The sequence below is a fragment of the Phyllobates terribilis genome, unplaced genomic scaffold (genome assembly GCF_046119375.1).
Source record: "Phyllobates terribilis strain yellow unplaced genomic scaffold, ASM4611937v1 Scaffold_8__6_contigs__length_399053987, whole genome shotgun sequence".
Lineage (NCBI taxonomy): Eukaryota > Metazoa > Chordata > Amphibia > Anura > Dendrobatidae > Phyllobates > Phyllobates terribilis.
The window spans coordinates 288,546,581-288,569,170 of NW_027362768.1; the positions used below are offsets into that span (position 1 = coordinate 288,546,581).

Below are 22,590 nucleotides of genomic sequence, written 5' to 3' on the forward strand. Positions count from 1 at the left end.
ATGCCGTTCTGCGTGTGGTAAAAGTGATCAGGCAGCGTTATTCTTCGGGTAAGTACATATACAGCGATACTATACTTACTGTATATTTTTTTATGTTTTGGCGCTTTTACACAATAAAACAAATTTATAGAAAAAAATATATTTTTTTTGCATTGCTTTATTCTGAGCACTAACTTTTTTATTTTTCGACTGATGGAGCTGTATGGCGGCTTGTATTTTGCGGAACAAGATGATGTTTTCAGCGGTACCAATTCTATTTTGCTTTTTGATCGCATTTTTTTCCACTTTTTGTTTGGCGATATGATGAAAATGCATATTTTTTTGCTCCGTTTTTTATTTATTTTTATTACGGTGTGCACAGAAGGAGTTAATTAGTGTGACTGTTTTATAGCTCGGGTTGTTTTGGACGCGGCGATACCAAATATGTGTTCTTTTTTTGGTTTTGTAAAAATATACGGATTTATTGGTTTAATATTTTATTTATTTATTTTGTGATTTTTTTTTTTTATTTTTTATTTTTTTTAACAGTTTAAAAACTTTTTTTTTACTTTTTTTTACATTTTTACTTAGTCCCTGTATGGGACATTAATTTTTATTTTTCTGATCACTGATCTCATGTAATGTAATAGACATATATTACATTACATTACATGAGATCTTCCCTGTTTCAGTCAGTCTCCTGTCTGGCTCAGCTTGCAGGCTGAGCCAGACAGGACACCATATATGGCAGAGCTGGAGGCGGTCATGTGACCTCCAGCTGCCATAGCAACCCCAGGTCCTGGAAGGAATCGGAGGCAAGTAAGACGACCCCCTCTCCTCCTGCTGTCTCCTATATGCCGCGATCACTAAAGATCGCAGCATATAGAAGACAGCAAAGGGTTAACATCACTGGGACCTGATCCAATCAGGTCCCGATGATGTTCCCTGTCAGAGCTAACGCTCTGCACCGGAATCGCAGCGCTTGCAGGACCCTGGGGGTCCTGAGCGCTGCGAGACCACCCACCGATTTTAAACGTCCGCACTGCACAGAGCCCAGGCAGCGCGGACGTTTATGTACAGTGGGCGGTCGGGAACCGGTTAATGTGACCTCCCTCCGGGAGCGCAGATCCTGTGTGGGCCTGCACTGGCAAGGGACACAGCCCTTGTACCCTGTCCTTGGGACGAGAGGTAGGTTGTAGACGGGGAATGTCTCAACCCGGCCAAGGACCAGGATCAAGAAGGCCCGGAGCCTAAGAGTGTGGCTCCACAGCAAATGGATCCCAGGCAGGATGCAGACGGAGCGGAGTACGCCACCTGTCCTCGCCTATCTGATATATTCAGAGGGACTCCGGCTGCAAGAGGGGTACCGACACCTGACCTTGTACTCTACGTCCTGGACGGGAAAGCCCGGTTAGGCCCACAGGTTCCCACCGGGTATCGGATGGAGAGGAATTGCCACCCGTACCCTTGTTCTGAGAGGAGTTTAGAGGGAGACCCGGCCTATTTGCACACACACGGACGGGAAAGGAATCGGTCTGTAGTTCAGGAACACTCTGTTGTAGGGTCCTGACTTAACGCTGGACTTACTCGGAGGTTGTCGGACCCCCGTCTCTGGTGAACGCAGGACTCCGCGAGGAGCAGGGAGTCGCCTTCCTTTGCCATCTGAGTGAGTAAAGCCTTGGAAGTTCACCCCTATGGCCTCCGGACTGTTATTTCTGCGCCACACAGCGGGATGCGGGATTCCCTCTCCTCAACTACTACCCCCTCCATCCTGTCCCTCTGCCCTGAGGCCCTGCTCCGCCTGTGGGGCGTAGTAAGAACTTTGGCCGCCATAAAACCATACCTCAGCGGACTGCAGCGGCGCTGGTGACCCTTCACCAGACACCACAGGTGGCGTAGTCGTTACAATTAAGCCACTCAACCCGGACGAGCCCACAACATCTTCCTTTTCATGTGACGGCCCTGAGCACGGGTCGGGTCCGGGCCACGGCTACATCCCATCTCTTCATCACAGGACCCGACACAGAGTCCCCCATCTCCCAGGGTAAACTCAAAATTAAAAGGGCTCTTTTGAGAATGAGGCGTCACAAATGTTCATTTGACCAAAGAACAACCGTTCATCACTCCGTTGTCATCTAATGTGTATGAAGGCCTATAGTCCAACAAGAAGAAAAGGAACAACCAGCTCCTCCAATAAAATGCTTGTTTCCTTGGTGCACAGGATCCACCAGGCGTCCAGATGAATGCTAATTTGAAAATGTTCCAGCTCCGCGAGGTTAAAAATATAGAAACTTTATTCTAATATTAAAACTTCAGAATACAAAATAAAAAGGAATAAAAACAATCGGCCCAATTGATCAAGACCGGCGTTGTTCACATTGGTCTTGATGAGGGGGTGCGCTGGAGGCAGACACTCCGGATTCACGACGTTGCATGCCTGTTGATCAATGTGGAGCATCTGATGAGTGATGAGCACCTCTGAGCACTGTTCTAGACATCTGACTCCAGTCCTGTACTGGAGTAAGATTTGTGGGTTCCGGAACGCCACAGTTCGTCATGAATTAGATAACCTGTGGTCTCACACCGCGCCCCAGCACTGCTCCAAAAGTCGCAAAACTTAGGCGCAACTCCGATTTGCCCCCAAATTTTGTGACTTTTCAAAGTGAAAGAATTCTGGTGTGAAAGCTTTGATGAATCGTGGCCCAATGTGTGTGGAATATAAGCATACATTCTTAGTTGTGGCATCATCTAATGCGTATGGGGCCTTTACTCCAAACGCTGCACCCGTCAGCGATGGAGGTCATCACCTTGTTACGTTGGTATCCGCCGGCCGTTTTATGTATCGGTTACAGGTTACATGGACTTCTTCATGAACAAACATCCGGAATACACCAATACACCTTGTTACATCTCTGACAATGCATGATACTCGCCTGTCGGCCAATATGGTACTGCGGTGTGCACCGGATGTCGTATTGCATTTTTTTTCCCATGCAGGTGTGTACACCCATCCTGCCATACCAGAATATACCCGTCTTGGTTTGTTAGGCTTTACTGAACTTTTATGTTGTCTCTTGTCTTCCCTTTCTTCTTTTTGCAGTCAGCTTTGTGCTGTGACGTGGGCTGGCCGTCCCGCCTGGCTCACATCCTGGTGGGGGCGCTCTGTCTGTCCATGACTTTGGCTGCTGTAGTCCTTTCTGAAGGAAAACTGACTCCCTTTATACGCAGTCACTTCCTGCCCAAAAAGCTAAAGAAGAAAGTATAATGGAGAAAGGACTGAGCTTCCTCCAAGCAATCACTACTTGGTGTGGTACGAACAGATGACCCCAAGATGGAGACACTTCTGTCTAGAAGAGCTGAAAGCAAAGTTGAAAATCATTCGACCATCAGAACGAGCTCACCAACGGTTTCTCAGTTAGCTCATTCTGCAGCCAACATTTTTTAAAGAAACCAAATTACAATACTGATTTTTAGTTAATACTTGCATTTAAAGGGGATGTTCGGACTTGGGCCACAAGTCTGTAGTTACTCTGACTGCAAGCTTGTGAATCCACATATTGAGCACACTGTCAGGACTCTCCGGTGCCAACGGCAGGCAATATGCATACATGCAGTCACATGCTGACTAGACGTGCACTGCCTCGCTCAATGCAAGTGTATTGAGTGAGTCCGGACAAGTCGTCCAGTCGGTATGTGGCTGGAAGTATGCAAATTGCTTACTTGCAGTCACATAACCACCCAGCATAGGAGAATCTTCACAGCATGCAACGTGAGAGTTCACAAGTCTGCAGTCACATAGTGTCTGCAGACTTGTAGCCCAGGGCCGGACAACTTCTTTATGGATAGCAAAAAAAATTGTCCCCAATGGTGGACAACCCCTTAATATTGATAGAATTCACATATGTTCTGGTGCCGTTTCCACAAACTGGGGTCTCAGCCACAAGTTGGATGTTTTTTTCTAGGTGGAAGTTTGTAATTTGTTATATCTTATTATATAATTTAGTGATTGGGATATTTAAAGTCTAAATCCTTGTAAAGCAGATCTGTCGCCAGATTTTACAATACATACTGTATACATTATAAGAAAAAATAGCTTTTTCTTTCAAGATTTTCCTGTTATTTTGACCATGATTTTCTAAGTAAATATACCCGCCTCACCAGGTGTCAGATCTTTATGCAGTTTGTATTGTAAAATCTGGAGATAGTATTCCAAAATTAAAAAGGTGACCAAAACAACTATAAAAAAAAACACCCACAGCACATGACTTTTTTATATTCTTTGTCAAAATGAAGATAAGAGAGCGAGTGATGGACAAGTATATAAGTAATACATTGTTACATTGTTACATTTTTGTAAAAATAATTAATTTTCATTCTTAAAGTGGCTTTCTCGCAGTCATAACTTTATTTTTTGCAGATTTTTTTTTCTATTGAGGTAACATGATAGCAATTAGTCTATATAGTGGAGAATTTTTTTTATATACTGTTCACTGATCTTGAATATTACATTCAGTTCTGAGGATATCAAATCTTTATATAATAATTTGTGATGGGCAGTTAATACATTTTATTAAAAAAAATAATAATAATTTATTGTATTTACTTTATTACTGCAGATTAGAAATGGTTTCGGGTGAACTGTTCCTACAAGTCAAATACTGATCCATGTTGTATTCTCGCCTATTTGTGTACCTGCCATGGTAGAGCCAGTGGGGCTGTCACATGTAGCTAAGGTCACAACTGTATCTCTTCTCATTCTAGAAAATCGGTCCGAGTGTGGTCCCAATTCTGTCAGCCCGTGAAAATTGAACCGCACTCAGATGTCATCAGAGTGCAGTCTGATTTTCTTGACAAACCTATTGACTTGCATGGTCAAGTGCAATCTGATTTACGGATGCATATTGGACATGCTGCAATATTTTTTATTTACTTATTTTTTCCTTTGGACAGACTCGGTCAGAGGAAAAAAAATCAGACCTGCGCACTAACATTGGTCCTAGTGCGATCCAATGTTTTGTTGGATCGCACTTGGACTGAAAATACGGTTGTCTGCAACTGCCATTAGGGGAATCTGCAGATGAAGATGCAAAATGGGAGATTGCATGGTGGTTGTGGTTCATGCGGAGGCTGCACATAGTAGGCTGACGGCCTGATAATTCTATGGGTACAGATATTGTGTTTTGTGTTTTTTTTACTCACAGATTCCCTTTAAAATTGCAAACAATTTTTTAGGACTTCTTCACACGTTGTGGATCTTCCATCCGGATTTAGGGACTGGAAATCCACAGCGGATTAAAGTAGCTGACAAAGTAACGGAGATTTCAAAAGTCTCATCCACTCGCTGCAGGTTATCCGGAGCTGTAGATTCTTAAATCTGCAGCATAACAATTTTTTTTTTTGTGCAAAATTTCACCCTTTGCAATGTACAGGATGAATTCTGTAACAGAATTGCCGTGGAATATTTACAGATTTTGCTATAAATCTGCAATAGAATCTGAGAGATTTTTTTTCCCAACCTATCTAAATATAAACTAAACTACACATTCTCTCCCGCCCTCCCGCCTGCCGACGCTCTCCCGGCTCTCTCTGTTGGTCTATAGTGTTTCCTATGGTCACAACAAGCCAAGATCTCCAGCCAATATGTCAGCGGTGAGGAACCAAGAAGCACTAAACCGTCTCTCACAAGAATCTCGTATGAATGAACTCGTCTCAGTCATTATCTTCAGAAGAAAAAGCAACTAAATGTTACATTTACAAGAAAAAAAAGCTGTTATGCCACAAATTATAGTAAAGATATAATTTCCCTTCTTTTACACTTCTGCTTACTGTCTCATTGGATTCATCATTTATAAGAAAAAGGCAAAATTCAACTGATGTCAACTTAGTGGGAAAAAGTCATCACTACCACAGTAGATATTATGTCTGCAAGAGGAAGCTTGGAAGACTATGATAGGTGAGTGTGTATAATATATACATACACAGTCATTGCCAAAAGTGTTGGCTCCCTGTAAATTGTTCCAGAAATTGAAGTATTTCTCCAGAAAATTATTGCAATTCCCCATTTTGTTATATGTTTAATTCATTTGTGTTTATTGGAACAATGCAAAACAAAATGAGAAAAGAAGGCAAATTAGAAATTATTTCACACAAAACCCCTAAACATGGGCTGGACAGAATTGTTGACACTTTTCCAAAATTGTGGGTAAACCAACTTTGTTTCAATCATGTGATGCTCGTTTCAACTCTCCTGTGACAAGTAACAAGTGTGGGCAATATGAAAATCACACGTGAAACCAGATAAAATGGGGAGAAGTGTCAATCTTTGCATTGTGTCTGTGTGCCACACACGCATGGAGAACAGAAAGAGGAGAAGAGAACTGTGTGAGGACTTAAAAACCAAAATTGTTGAACAATATCAACAATCTCAAAGTTGCAAGTCCATCTCCAGACATCTTGATGTCCCTTTTCTCCATGGTAATCAAGAAATGTATGTTGAATACAGAGCTGTGCCTCCTAAACAATCAGCTGATCTTTTATTGAAGGCTTTACCTTATGATGACCATCAATATCAAAGTCCTGTACAGCCGTCCACTGATAGGACCAGTGGTGTAAGCTTGTGGGCCCTAGTGCAAATCTTCCACTTGGCCAGCAAGTCTTTACTAGAATTTTCCTTCTCACATGGGCCAAAGGGCCATCATAGGCTTCCAGGGCACAGGGATGACTGCACCCATTGCAGTTATGCCAATGCTTAGAACTCCCAAGTAGCAGCTGCAGGTTGCCAGGATTTTTACTCAATTTTAAAGGCACTAAAGTATTGGTGATCCATAGTAAAAAAAACAAAAATAAAAATCTGAATGCTAATTTAAAAATCAAGTGCTTAATATCGAACACCAGTACTACTTAACCCCTCACAGCACTACTCTGTAATAGCACAGCACATGGAGTGAGTACTTGCAGTGTACAATTATGGCGTGGCATACCTCAGGGTCAGAAGCCCACGTATTCAGTAGCATTTGTCACCTATGACATCTAACTAGATATGAGCTAACACTAATCCCGTCACCAGGGCTGGTTTTAGGCAAAGTGGCGCCCTGGGCAAAAGTTTAATGTGTGGCCCTCTATGCTCACATATTGCACCATCACACAGAAACATTTCGGTTGTATTTACATGCGATGAGTTCAGGCCGTTCGATGAGCGTGATCGACAATATTGAACTTGTTCGACGCTTGTTTCCCGGCTTCTTTACACCGGCTGAGGAAGAATGATGGGCACAGAACAATTATTAGGCTGTGTGCCCACTATGCGTTTTTAAGTGTTTCTGCTGCAGAAACGCTTAATAAACGCTTGGTAGAAGGCCTGCCATGTTCCCCAATGATAATCCGCATGTGCTGTGCACATGCTGCAGAAATTTCCGCTACGGATTATCATTGCGGAAAAATCTGCAGCATTACCAATTATTGTGCGGAAACGCGGCATTTTCACCGCCATTGACTTTCGTTGAAACGCATGTATTCCACATCACTACATCTGTACATGCGGATATCACAGAGTTCAATGTGCGGATGGTACCCGGGTCTGGAGGAGAGGAGACTCTCCTCCGGACCCGGGTACCATAGAACCTGTAAAAAAAGAATAAAATAAAAAATAAACATTATACTTACCTTCTGATGGCCCCCGGTGTTCTTGTCTCGGCTTGCTGGCAGCTCGCGGTGGACTGAAGGACCTGCGCTGACGTCATAGTCATGTGACGGGTCACGCGACCGCTGACGTTGGCAGGTCCTTTAATCTACCGCGAGCTGCCGGCAAGCTGAGACGCATCGGATAAAGACTCCTGGGGCCATCAGAAGGTAAGTATAGATTTTTTATTTTTTACCATTCTTTCGGTCACACTATATAAATCCATGTCGGTTGCATGGATTTATATAGTGTGACCAAGTTGAAAAGCACTTTCCAAGTGATGCTAAAATCGCTTGGAAAGCGCTTGACAACTCGCATGCGGAAATGCATGTGAAGAACACTTCACATCCGCATGTCCCTGGTAGGAAAACGCATGTACAATCCGCATGTACAATCCGCATGCGTTTTTTCTGCCAGAGAGATGCAGAAACGCTCAGGAAAAATCCGGAGCATTTCTGCATCGTGGGCACATAGCCTTAATGGATCAGTCTGTCCCCATACAGTATTGTGTTATCAGCAGCATATCTGCAGATTACACCGGGCGATGTGCCGCTGAGAACAACCAATCGCCTGATGAATGAGCAGCATTTTGCTCGTTCGTTGAACGATTGCTGACATGTTTACACCTATGAGCTCTTGACTGCACTGCCGGAATTTATAAATGTGGATCACACACACAGTGTCACATACTGCCACTGTGTCTATACCCGACCATATACATATACTATTAACATATATACAAGTTATCATAATGCAATAAAATATATAAACATACACACTTATATACACACATGTATACGGCACACACACAGCACAACAAATGCTCAGTAGATGCACACATTACACAGCACATGTATGCAGGACAACAAACGTTCATATAAATACATATAAATCTCTCACAGGGAGCACATACTACACACTGCTTTATACTGAAGGGAATGAAGATGTTTCACAATATGAGCTGCAGCTTCTCCTGCTCACAGCAGCACTGTCCCAGCGGACACCTCCCTGCCCTCTCCTCAGCTGGGATGGCTGACAGGAGCAGGAGGAGGCTGATAGGAACAGGAGGAGGCTGAAAGGAGCAAGAGGAGGCTGACAGGAGCAGGAGGAGGCTGACAGGAGGAGGCTGACAGGAGGAGGCTGACAGGAACAGGAGGAGGCTGAAAGGAGCAGGAGAAGGCTGACAGGAGGAGGCTGACAGGAGGAGGCTGGCCGCAGCAGCACACAGGTGGACACAGGACTATGGGGCCGTGAAAAAAATCGGACAGCACTTGGATGGCATCCAAGTGCTGTCCTCTGTTAGATAGGAGAAAGTGGAGAAATGTTTTTTTTTTGTCACTTATGAGAAAAACTGATGAAACTTGGAGCAAACTTTGACAAAAATTGATGAAAGTTTGACTGAAATCACTGATGAAACTCAAATTTTCTCATTCATAAAACAAACTGACATGTGAATGAGGCTTAACTCTCCTGGGATGTTTTTTTTTTCTAGAAGAGTTGCCAAGGATATTGGGATCCTTTGAGCAAGCAATCCCTGTCCTGGTTTGTCCTATGGCATTTGGAATTGGGTGGCAGAACACAAAAAGGACTCTCTACAGAACAAACAAAACATCATGGAAACAAAATCAAGGGAAGGACATGAGTGGGGCAATAAAAAAAAAATCTGTCATCTTAATAGGGGATCAGTTTTTATGATTGCAGTGGGGCTCTCACGTTTCTATGTATGCCACTAGTATACAGTGGGTACAGAAAGTATTCAGACCCCTTTACGTTTTTCACTCTTTGTTTCATTGCAGCCATTTGGTAAATTCTAAAAAGTTAATTTTTTTTCTCATTAAAGTACACTCTGCACCCCATCTTGACTGAAAAAAACAGAAATGTAGAAATTTTTGCAAATTTATTAAAAAAGAAAAAACTGAAACATCACATGGTCATAAGAATTCAGACCCTTTGCTCAGCATTGAGAAGAAGCACCCTTTTGAGCTAGTACAGCCATGAGTCTTCTTGGGAATGATGCAACAAGTGTTTCACACCTGGATTTGGGGATCCTCTGCCATTCTTCCTTGCAGATCCTCTCCAGTTCCGTCAGGTTGGATGGTGAACGTTGGTGGACAGCCATTTTCAGGTCTCTCCAGAGATGCTCAATTGGGTTTAGGTCAGGGCTCTGGCTGAGCCAGTCAAGAATGGTCACAGAGTTGTTCTGAAGCCACTCCTTTGTTATTTTAGCTGTGTGCTTAGGGTCATTGTCTTGTTGGAAGGTGAACCTTCGGCCAAGTCTGAGGTCCAGAGCACTCTGGAAGAGGTTTTCATCCAGGATATCTCTGTACTTGGCCGCATTCATGTTTCCGTCAATTGCAACCAGTCGTCCTGTCCCTGCAGCTGAAAAACACCCCCATAGCATGATGCTGCCACCACGTTTCACTATTGGGATTGTATTGGGCAGGTGATGAGCAGTGCCTGGTTTTCTCCACACATACCGCTTACAATTATCACCAAAAAGTTCTATCTTCGTCTCATCAGACCAGAGAATCTTATTTCTCATAGTCTGTGAGTCCTTCATGTGTTTTTGAGCAAACTCTGTGCGGGCTTTCATATGTCTTGCACTGAGGAGAGGCTTCCGTCAGGCCGCTGTGCCATAAAGGCTCGACTGGTGGAGGGCTGCAGTGACTTTGTGGAACTTTCTCCCATCTCCCTACTGCATCTCTGGAGCTCAGCCACAGTGATCTTGGGGTTCTTCTTTACCTCTCTAACCAAGGCTCTTCTCCCACTTTTGCTCAGTTTGGCTAGACGGCCAGGTCTAGGAAGACTTCTGGTGGTCCAAACTTCTTCCATTTAAGGATTATGGAGGCCACTGTGCTCTTAGGAACCTTGAGTAATGCAGAAATTATTTTGTAACCTTGGCCAGATCTGTGCCTTGCCACAATTCTGTCTCTGAGCTCCTGGGGCAGTTCCTTTGAGCTCATGATTCTCATTTGGTCTGACATGCACTGTGATCTGTGATGTCTTATATAGACAGGTGTGTGCCTTTCCAAATCAAGTCCTATCAGTTTAATTAAACACAGCTGGACTCCAATGAAGGAGTAGAACCATCTCAAGGAGACTCACAAGGAAATGAACAGCATGTGACTTATATATGAGTGTCTGAGCAAATGGTCTGTCTGCATATTTATGACCATGTGATAGTTCAGGTTTTTTTTTTAATAAATTTGCAAAAAAATCTACATTTCTGGTTTATTCAGTCAAGATGGGGTGCAGAGTGTACTTTAATGAGAAAAAAAAATGAACTTTTTAGAATTTACCAAATGGCTGCAATGAAACAAAGAGGAAAAAATTTAAAGGGGTCTGAATACTTTCCATACCCACTGTACATTAATAAATTACACCCCTACTCTGTGTGGGGATGGCATTTTGATCTCCAAGTTGCATTTTGATCTCCTCTTTCTGGGGGCGGATACTTCAAAGTTTGATTGCTGCCACCTCCATGACCCTGTTCTGATAATATTTGTGATTTATATTTTGTATTTTTTGATACTTGTTAAAATTGTTTTATAAATAAATAATTCAATCTTCGACCCTACATTTTTGTATCTAGAAAGAGACAAATTTCTCATACTGATTAGTTCTTTAGTATATTGTTGTACCTTAGTCTATATTCTGTACTTATTTTACAGACATTACTATTTTTAAATGATACAATTGCTATATGCCCAGCTACCACTAGGGGGCATCGTAGGAGCTTACTGGTCAAAAATGAAACCACTTTGAATTTTATCAGGGGGTTAACACCTCCAGGATTAATCCTATTTTGACGTTTAAACTGCAGGAATTTTTTTGTTTTTGCGACGCCATATTCTGGGAACAACACGTTTGAATTTTTTCCGGAATTTGCTTTTAAGAGTTGTTTTTGTATTTTTCAATGGTAACACTTTACTTAACAGTCATTAAATTGAATCTGTCAGAAAGATAAACCCTCCAAAATCACATATATGAATATGCAGGTCTTTGAAATGTAAATTTATTGACACCTTTATATCTTCTATCTGTTGCTGCATTCCTGAGTAAATAATGTTCTCATTCATATGAAAATGAGGCGTTAAATGCTCTGGGTGTGACAGTGCACTTCCCGAGAGGTTGTTTCTCCACTCAGCAGCTGTGTCTTAAGCCTGATTAATAGATGCTCAGTTTCTGCTTCAAAGGCTAAGCAAAAAGATTCTGTGTGCACATAGCCTTAGAGTGTTTTATTTTTGGAGCCTTTTTGGTTTGACAGATGTTGCCTTTGTCTGTACATAGTGATTCAAGTATATTGTGCCAAGTACTGCTCATATAAGAGGGTGGTGGCCCACCGGAGGATTCTCCTGCTCTCCTGTGGGCCAGTCCAAGCCTGCAGGTTATCATAAAAAGCCCATGTCTGTTTTAAGGCAGATCTGAAACATAACATATTATATTCTTCCCTGGATTTCATATCGGGGAAAGGTTGTTTGTAATGACAGGAAGACCTTATAATTACGAGCCCACCATTATCACTAATTTATTTCAGATATCTCCAGCTCTCCATGTACACTTCTCAAGAAGCCTTGTTAAGAATAACATTATGAGACAACTGACTTCCTTGTGATCCTCCATACCCCTTGCTTCATCTGTGAGGTAGGCATTCCAGTATAACCAGCTCTACTAGTGAAATCGACAACACTAGCCAAGAAAAAGCTGTTTTGCATAAGATGAAGCCTTGGAACAGAGGTGTGAGCAGTTTTCTGTAACATGAATTTACTATGAACATTCGGAATGTAACACGAGTTTAGAAGAGATTTGCATGTAACGATTGATTTTTGCTTTTTATCTGAATAGGCTAGTGAGTTCTCCCTGTAACCATGCGTGCACTGGCCCGCAGGAGAACAGGAGAATCCTCCGGTGGGCCACCACCCTCTTATATGAGCAGTACTTGTCACTATATAGTTGAATCCCTATGTACAAACAAAGGCAGCATCTTATTCATTTAACAATTTACCCAGTTCATTGTTATATAAATCTGTGTTGGAAGACAATGTCACATTTGCATTTAGCTGAAAAGGGGGGCCCTGGAGTTGGTTACTGGTGGGCTCTTGGCACCCAAGTCTGACACTGCCTGTAACTGCTGCTCCTATTGAGATTCAGGCACTGGGTGCAGTGTAAAATATGCAAAACAATCAAAGATGTTACGCTCGCGCCCGGACTGACTGGCGTGAGCGTGATTAGTGATCCCACTGTACCATGAACCGAGGAGTGCCTGGAGGGGCGTAACTAAGTATCAACCCGGTCAGACCAAGGTCACACGGCGGCTCAGTCGACTCCGTGAACCAGGGAGGAACCAAGCAGAGGGACCAGGTGCTACTCCAGGTCAGACCCCGGTCACAGCTGTTGACCCACACCGGGGAATGCAGAAACAGGCAGGTTATGGTATGCAGACAGGTGGGTACTGGCAGGCACGGCTGGTATGACGGCAGGTGGGTACTTAGCAGGCACGGCTGGTATGTAGGCAGGTGGGTACTGGCAGGCACGGCTGGAATGCAGACAGGCAGATACTGGCAGGTAAGAACGTAGGCTGGATAGGGACCAGTACAGACTGAGATACAGGAACAGAGCCGCAGGTGCGGTGGACTAGCAGAGCAAAACCGCAGGAGCGGTGAACAAGCAGAGCGGAGGAAAACTGCAGGTGCGGTGAACAAGCAGAGCGGAGCAAAACCGCAGGAGCGGTGAACAAGCAGAGTGGAGCAAAACCGCAGGTGCGATGAGCAAGCAGAGCGGAGCAAAACCGCAGGTGCAGTGAACAAGCAGAGCGGAGCAAAACCGCAGGTGTGGAGATCAAGCAGAATGGAGCAAAACCGCTGGTGCGGTGAACAAGCCGAGCAGAGCAAAACCGCAGGTGCGGTGAGCAAGCGGAGCGGAGCAAAACCGCAGGTGCGGTGAAAAAGCAGAGCGGAGCAAAACCGCAGGTGCGGAGAACAAGCAGAGCGGAGCAGAACCGCAGGTGCGGTAAACAAGCGAAGCAGAGCGGAACCGCCGGAGCGGTGAACAAGCAGAGCAGAACAGAACCGCAGGTGCGGTAAACAAGCGGAACCGCCGGAGCGATAAACAAGCAGAGCAGAGCAGAACAGAGCAGAAGGTGAAGGCAGACAGGACAGGGCTCTGGAAAAAACAGGAAGATGGTTAGAACACAGGAGGTAGATACGGAGGCAGGGAAAGGGGACAAGCAGAACCAGATACACACACGGTACTTACAATGAAGTAGCGAGTTGACACAAAACTCACAAACAGAAGTACAGAGACAACGAGTTGGAGTTAGGTGCAGGTTCAGACACTGCAGGCAAAGGGAAGGTACGGACATAGAGAGAAACAGGTAACGGGCTAGGACACTGTTCAGACAGGAACTGAACCGGGAACAAGATACAGGAACGAGCCTGGGAACTCAGCCCCCAGGGTGGCGGAAACAGACTAGAAGTCAGAGATACAGGTAGCGGCCCTGGGTACTCGGCCCCCAGGGTGGCGGAAACAGACTAGAAGTCACAGGTACAGGAAAAGGCCCTGGGTACTCAGCCCCCAGGGTGGTGGACAGACTAGAGTCAGGACGGGACCTGGCACCTCAGTTGCAAAAGACAAACTGAGTGAAAGTGTTGCTCAGGCACCTCCTACTGGGTGGAGGGTGTTTAAGTATCCAGTGACTCACAGCAATAGGCTGGGGACGCATTAGGACTGTGCACACAGTAGCTATAAGAAACAAGCAGAAAGCCGTGCCGACCCCCTAAGCAATCAGACAAGAGACCTGGACACAGCAGGTAATGGAGCAAAGAGTGCAGCATGGACTGACAGGTAAGATTGCGGTCTTGCATGGTGGGAGGTGGTGCACCATGCAAGCACGCCGCCAGGGATGTTACAGTACACCCCCCCTTTACGCCCACTCTTCCTCCAGCCAGCAAGGATTTTCTGCAGAGAATTTGGATGCCGATCCTTCTCCTCAAGAAGATTTCCTCTTCTGTCCACTAGAGGGAACAAAGCTGGTCTCATCATCTTGGTAACTAGGATGCTTCCTTCCATCGGGCCATCCTCAGCAACAGATGAAGCGGGCGAGGTACCTGGAACAGGACACAGGAAAGTCTCTCTCCACTTATTAATATCGGGTATCACCCCAAAGGATTCACGGGCCAACTGGAGGTCCTCCACCAGGTTGGAGGGGTGCAAAGACTCGGGGTTAACCACCGCTTTGACGTACACTTTGCCAAGCTTACTGGATGAAGTGGGCGAAGTACCAGGTACAGGGTGTAGAAAAGTCTCTCTCCATTTGTTATCAGGTAGCACCCCGGAGGATTCAGGAGACAACTGGAAGTCCTCCGCTTGGTTGAAGGGGTGCAGAGACTCGGGGGTAACCACCGCCTTGACGTACACTTTGCCAAGCTTACTGGATGAAGTGGGCGAAGTACCAGGTACAGAGTGTAGAAAAGTCTCTCTCCATTTGTTATCAGATAGCACCCTGGAGGATTCAGGAGGCAACTGGAGGTCCTCTGCCTGGTTGGAGGGGTGCAGAGACTTGGAGGTAGCCACCGCCTTGATGGACTTATTGCCAGATTTGTTAAAGATGGAGGATCCTTGCTTAGGGACCAACTTCAGTCTGGTTTCTGAGATGACACGTCTGCGAGATGGGGCGGTGCCTAAAGCCAGATCATTGGTACAATCGTCGAGACTGTGTGGGGACAATGCCTCCGCTTCCCTTCCTTCGGAGACTTCAGCGCATAGCGAGTCAGCGACTAGCAGATCTGGTGAAAAAGAAGAAGAAACTGCTGACTGTCCTGAAGATATGGGGACTGGACACCCCTTGCACCTCAGCAGTCCCCCAGGAAACACCATGCAGGATCTCCAGACCTGAGCGGGCACTAGGTCTCTCGGCTCTGGACGACCTGTAGGTAAACCAGACAGCACCTGAAATGTGAACTTCTTCATGTGTAATGCTCCAATCTGGAGCTTAATTTGTACAGACATATTTTGACTGTTTCTGAGTAGGGCTCGTCCTTCCTCTGACAATGCCTAAACCGGCTTCTGGAGTTGTCGGACGGGAATCAGACACTGACCCTTCAAGGCTTTAAGCCCGAAACTTCCAGTTAATCCGAGGCCTTCACTTGCCACGGAGACAGTCATGGTCATCTGTGGAGAGGAAACACTAACGTCAAGGGCAGCCTCTCTCACAGGCCTAATGTCTTGGGATTCTCCAACCTTCGCTGGACAAAGACCGTCCGGGGGTCCCAAACAACCGCAGCGGGACCGCAATCCGACTTTGTGACTGAGTTCTGGCCTCTGCTTTGCCTGACGAACATAGTCATCCTTCATGGACTCTGTGCAGATAGCTGCCTCCACAGGCTGGGGAACAGGAAGTCTTTGGGAGGACAGAACCTGGCGTGACGGTTTACCTCTACGCCTTGCACGTCTGGACAGCCTCTTGAGGTTGGGAAGGGAAGTATTCTGTGGAGCATTGTCATCCTGTGTGGATTCTGTGTGGGCAGCAGTCTCTTCAGGCTGGAGAACTGGTAGGCTACCTACACACATCACCCATCGGGGCTGCTCCATGATATTGGGAAGGGAAGCTTTAGCAGAAGCTTCAGGATTAGGGTCATCGAAGACCATTAGAAAGGCCACCAGGAAGGCCTGCAGGTCAGAGACGATAGGATCCCATGCTTCCCATAGGGGGGTGATCCATTTCAAGGCATCACCCGCTAGGTAGGACATCATGAATGCTACTTTAACACGATCGGTAGGAAAATAGTGTGCATAGAATTTGAAATGCAGCATGCATTGCTCCACAAATGCACGTCTTCATTTTGGATCCCCATAGTACCGTGGTGGATCCGCAGGAACGAGTGCTGATGGCTCCATTTGGGCTGGTGCGTAAATTGCCTGAACCTCAGCTTGAGAAAAAAAAATTTCTTAGTGCACGTATTCGCCAGACAAGGATTCAAATGTGTCTGAGAGTGAAGGGCCGTGGGGCTCAACGGTAACCATGGCCTGAGCAAACAGTTACGCTCGCGCCCGGACTGACTGGCGTGAGCGTGATTAGTCATCCCACTGTACCATGAACCGAGGAGTGCCTGGAGGGGCGTAACTAAGTATCAACCCGGTCCGACCAAGGTCGCACGGCGGCTCAGTCGACTCCGTGAACCAGGGAGGAACCGAGCAGAGGGACCAGGTGCTACTCCAGGTCAGACCCCGGTCACAGCTGTTGACCCACACCGGGGAATGCAGGAACAGGCAGGTTAGCTGGTATGCAGACAGGTGGGTACTGGCAGGCACGGTTGGTATGACGGCAGGTGGGTACTTAGCAGGCACGGCTGGTATGTAGGCAGGTGGGTACTGGCAGGCGTGACTGGTATGCAGACAGGCGGGTGCTGACAGGCACGGCTGGAATGCAGACAGGCAGATACTGGCAGGTAAGAACGCAGGCTGGATAGGGACCAGTACAGACTGGGATACAGGAACAGAGCCGCAGGTGTGGTGGACTAGCAGAGCAAAACCGCAGGAGCAGTGAACAAAAAGAGCGGAGCAAAACCGCAGGTGCGCTGAACAAGCAGAGCGGAGCAAAACCACAGGTGCGGTGAGCAAGCAGAGCGGAGCAAAACCGCAGGTGCGGAGAACAAGCAGGGCGGAGCAAAACTGTAAGTCCGGAGCAGAGCGGAACCGCCGGAGCGGTGAACAAGCAGAACAGAACCACAGGTGCGGTAAACAAGCGGTGCAGAACAGAGCAGAAGGTGAAGGCAGACAGGACAGGGCTCTGTTCACATGGAACAGACTGGAAAATACAGGAAGATGGTTAGAACACAGGAGGTAGATACGGAGGCAGGGAAAGGGGACAAGCAGAACCAAATACACACAAGGTACTTACAATGAAGTAGTGAGTGGACACAAAACTCACAAACAGAAGTACAGAGACAACGAGTTGGAGTTAGGTGCAGGTTCAGACACTGCAGGCAAAGGGAAGGTACGGACATAGAGAGAAACAAGTAACGGGCTAGGACACTGTTCAGACAGGAACTGAACCGGGAACAAGATACAGGAACGAGCCTGGGAACTCAGCCCCCAGGTTGGCGGAAACCGACTAGAGTCAGGACGGGACCTGGCACCTCAGTTGCAAAAGACAAACTGAGTGAAAGTGTTGTTCAGGCACCTCCTACTGGGTGGAGGGGGTTTAAGTATCCAGTGACTCACAGCAATAGGCTGGGGACGCATTAGGACTGTGCACACAGTAGCTATAAGAAACAAGCAGAAAGCCACGCCGACGCCCTAAGCAATCAGACGAGACATGGACACAGCAGGTAATGGAGCAAAGAGTGCAGCATGGACTGACAGGTAAGATTGCGGTCTTGCATGGTGGGAGGTGGTGCACCATGCAAGCACGCCGCTAGGGATGTTACAAAAGATCTTTTTTATGGGCTTTCTGGTGGCAAATCATGTGAAAAATGTATATATGTACAGTGAAGGAAATAATTATTTGATCCCTTGCTGTCTTTGTAAGTTTGCCCACTGACAAAGACATGAACAGTCTATAATTTTAAGGGTAGGTTAATTTTAACATTTGAAAGATATAAAAAAAAAAAAATCAAGAAAATGACATTGTATAAATTAGATAATTTTTTTTGCATTTTGCAGTGAGAAATAAGTATTTGATCCCCTACAAACCATTATGAGTTCTGGCTCCTACAGACCAGTTAGACGCTCCTAATCAACTCGTTACCTGCATTAAAGACAGCTGTCATACATAGTCACCTGAATAGAAGACTCCTGTCCACAGACTCAATTACTTAGTCAGACTCTAATCTCTACAACATGGGCAAGACCAAAGAGCTTTCTAAGGATATCAGGGACAAGATCATAGACCTGCACAAAGCTGGAATGGGATACAAAACCATAAGTAAGACGCTGGGTGAGAAGGAGACAATGTTGGTGCAATAGTAAGAAAATGGAAGAAATACAAAATGACTGTCAATTGACATCGATCTGGGGCACCATGCAAAATCTCACCTCGTGGGGTATCCTTGATCATGAGGAATGTGAGAGATCAGCCTAAAACTACACGGGGGTAACTTGTTAATGATTTCCAGGCAGCTGGGACCACAGTCACCAAGGAAACCATTGGTAACACATTACTCCTTAAAGGTTTAAAATCCTGCAGTGCCCGCAAGGTCCCCCTGCTCAAGAAGGCTCATGTGCAGGCCCATCTGAAGTTTGCCAATGAACACCTGGATGATTCTGTGAGTTATTGGGAGAAGGTGCTGTGGTCAGATGAGACAAAAATTGAGCTCTTTGGCATTAACTCAACTCACCGTTTTTGGAGGAAGAAGAAGGATGAGTACAACTCAAAGAACATTGTCCCAAACGTGAAGTATGGTGGGGGAAACATTATATTTTGGGGGTGCTTTTCTGCAAAGGGGACATGATGACTGCACCCTACTGAAGGGAAGATGGATGAGGTCTTGTATTGCAAGATTTTGGCCAACAAACTCTTTCCCTCAGTAAGAGCACTGAAGATGGGTCGCAGCTGGGTCTTCTAGCAAGACAATGACCCAAAACATACAGCCAAGGCAACAAAGGAGTGGCTCAAAAAGAAGCGGCTCAAAAAGAAGCACATTAAGGTCATGGAGTGGCCTAGCCCGTCTCCAGACCTTAATGCTATAGAAAACTTATGGAGGGAGTTGAAGCTCCGAGTTGCCAAGCGACAGCCTCAAAATCTGAATGATTTAAAGATGATCTGCAAAGATGAGTGGACCAAAATTCCTTCTGACATGTGCGCAAACCTCATCATCAACTACAAACAACGTCTGACTTATGTGCTTGCCAACAAGGGTTTTGCCACCAAGTATTAAGTGTTAGAAGTAAAAAAAAATATATATATATATATATATATATATATATATATATATATATATATATATATATATATATATATATATATATATATAAAATTGAGCTGGATAATAGACTTGGAGAGGTATAAAGTTAAAATTGAAAAGTTTTTATTTTTAGATATTCAGTAATCAATTATAATAAGCAGTTGATAGATATGCTAAGATCAGTAAATAACGAATAAAAACAATGTAGCATAAATCCTCAGGATTTAGGGTGGTAGTCCTAGTTAGGAGTGGGTATAATTGTCGTTGGTCCCCTAGAAGAGAGGAAGAGTGAGTTAGTTAAAGATTAGAGCTAGTAATCTGGACACAGGTATTAGTTGAAGGATGTTGGTAATACCTCCATGGGGCCGGAGAAAGTTGAGTCTTGGAGGTAGAGGTTTACTTATACTATTGCTGGTAGTATGAAAGCTAGGAGAAAAAATGGATATTTAGGTATGATGTATGGTTAATCACAATATTAGATTAGATATTAGTTACCTGATTAGTAGGGTTTCAATTGTATGTGCTCCCTACTTGAAAAGGAGAGTAGATGAAGGTCCGTGTCCCAATAGACTCTAGTGGGAAAGAAGGGGGATGGGGGAAGGCTAAAAGTGACACACCGGCTCTGGCATGCCAAGGTAAGGAGGCTTATTCACCATGCAATTCTCCTCTGGGAAATTTAATATGCAAATTGCCTCTTCAGAGAAAAAGAGGACTTGAACTCTATTGTGCCACCTATTGGTAGCAGTGATACAATCAACACTTTAATGAGTCGTGCATTATGACTTAGGATAATATCTAAATCAGAATTTCAATTTGCAGACACGGTGTTTCGGGCTGTTGGCCCTCGTCAGTGCAAAGTATGAGAACTGATTTTGCTAGGTGAGAGGCTCTGGACTAAGGTTCAAGGCAGGGTCGGCGTCAGCACCCGGGCAAGTGCTAGGGCCCTGAGCAGGCGGGGGGCCCGCTGGCGGTCGGGCACCCTGCCGGGCTATGGGCGGAGGAGAGCCAGCGCACGCCCTTCCCCCCCGCTTGCTCAGGGCCCCGGCAGCCAGATACTTACCTCTCCCCGTGCCTCTGCAGATCCGCTGTCTTCCTGCTGTGCGCTCCCTGTGACGTCTCAGGTCAGAGGGTGCAGTGACGTCTTTCCACAGCGCCCTCCCCTGATCCATCACACGCAGCGCAGAGCGGGACGACCCCAGCGACGCTGGTGTCCGGACCTGAGCAGCGGCAGCAGGTGAGGAGGGAGGTGAGTATTTGATTTTTTTTTTTTTTAATGTATGGAGGCGTGGGGCATCATATGGGGGGGTGACATCCTGCATGGGGCATTATATGGGGGGTGACATCCTGCATGGGGCATTATATGGGAGGGGAGTGACATCCTGCATGGGGCATTATATGGGGGGTGACATCCTGCATGGGGTATTATAAGGGGGGGAATAGCCTGCATAGGGCATTATGTGGGGGGAACAGCCTTTATGGAGCATTATATGGGGACCAGTATCCTGTACAGAGCATTTTATGGGGGTAGGTATCCTGTACGTAACATTTTATGGGGGCCAGTTTTCTGTATGGAGCGTTATATGGGGGCCAGTATTCTGTATAGAGCATTTTATGTGGGGTAGTATACTGTATGGAGCGTTATATGGGGGCCAGTATCCTGTATGGAGCATTTTATGGGGGCCAGTATACTGTGTGGATCGATTCGCCGGTTTCTGAGCTATTGTGGAATTTACAATAGATATCGCTCATGTAATGTAAGAAGTGAAATCTTTGCATTGCACCATATATATATATATATATATATATATATATATATATATATATATATATATATATATATATACAGTTATATGAAAAAGTTTGGGCACCCCTATTAATCTTAAGCTTAGTGTTTTATAAAAATTGGTGTTTTTGCAACAGCTATTTCAGTTTGATATATGTAATAACTGTTGGAGACAGTAATGTTTCTGCCTTGAAATGAGGTTTATTGTACTAACAGAAAATGTGCAATTTGCATTCAAACAAAATTTGACAGGTGCATAAGTATGGGCACCTCACCAGAAAAGTGACATTAATATTTAGTAGATCCTCCTTTTACAAAAATAACAGCCTCTAGTCGCTTCCTGTAGCTTTTAATGAGTTCCTGGATCCTGGATGAAGGTATTTTTGACCATTCCTCTTTACAAAACAATTCCAGTTCAGTTAAATTTGATGGTCGCCGAGCATGGACAGCCCTCTTCAAATGATCCCACAGATGTTCAATGATATTCAGGTCTGGGGACTGGGATGGCCATTCCAGAACATTGTAATTGTTCCTCTGCATGAATGCCTGAGTAGATTTGGAGCGGTGTTTTGGATCATTGTCTTTCTGAAAGATCCATCCCCTGCGTAACTTCAACTTTATCACTGATTCTTGAACATTATTGTCAAGAATCTGCTGATACTGAGTGGAATCCATGCGTCCCTCAACTTTAACAAGATTCCCGGTGCCGGCATTGGCCACACAGCCCCAAAGCATGATGGAACCTCCACCAAATTTTACTGTGGGTAGCAAGTGTTTTTCTTGGAATGCTGTGTTTTTTTGCCGCCATGCATAACGCCTTTTTGTATGACCAAACAACTCAATCTTGGTTTCATCAGTCCACAGGACCTTCTTCCAAAAAGAAATTGGCTTCCCCAAATGTGCTTTTGCATACCTCAGCCGGCTCTGTTTGTGGCGTGCTTGCAGAAACGGCTTCTTTCGCATCACTCTCCCATACAGCTTCTCCTTGTGCAAAGTGCGTTGTATAGTTGACCGATGCACAGTGACACCATCTGCAGCAAGTTGATGCTGCAGCTCTCTGGAGGTGGTCTGAGGATTGTCCTTGACTGATCTCACCATTCTTCTTCTCTGCCTTTCTGATGTTTTTCTTGGCCTGCCACTTCTGGCCTTAACAAGAACTGTCCCTGTGTTCTTCCATTTCCTTACTATGTTCCTCACAGTGGAAACTGACAGGTTAAATCTCTGAGACAGCTTTTTGTATCCTTCCC

At 45.3% G+C, this 22,590-nt stretch overlaps 1 protein-coding gene across 2 annotated transcripts in view; it reads left to right on the top strand.

Annotated features, from left to right (window-relative positions):
• The window catches only part of LOC141157296 (man(5)GlcNAc(2)-PP-dolichol translocation protein RFT1-like), an 83,866-nt gene that overhangs the window by 21,051 nt on the left and 40,225 nt on the right, over positions 1-22,590 (top strand). Inside the window, exon 13 of one of the 2 annotated variants that reach the window (XM_073644358.1) lies at positions 3,080-4,568. The exons of the other annotated variant lie outside the window; for it this stretch is intronic. Within the exon in view, the coding sequence (XP_073500459.1) occupies positions 3,080-3,244 (165 nt within the window). The 3' untranslated portion in view covers positions 3,245-4,568. Of the gene's footprint in view, positions 1-3,079; positions 4,569-22,590 lie in introns of those variants that run through there. 2 annotated transcript variants of the gene reach the window in all.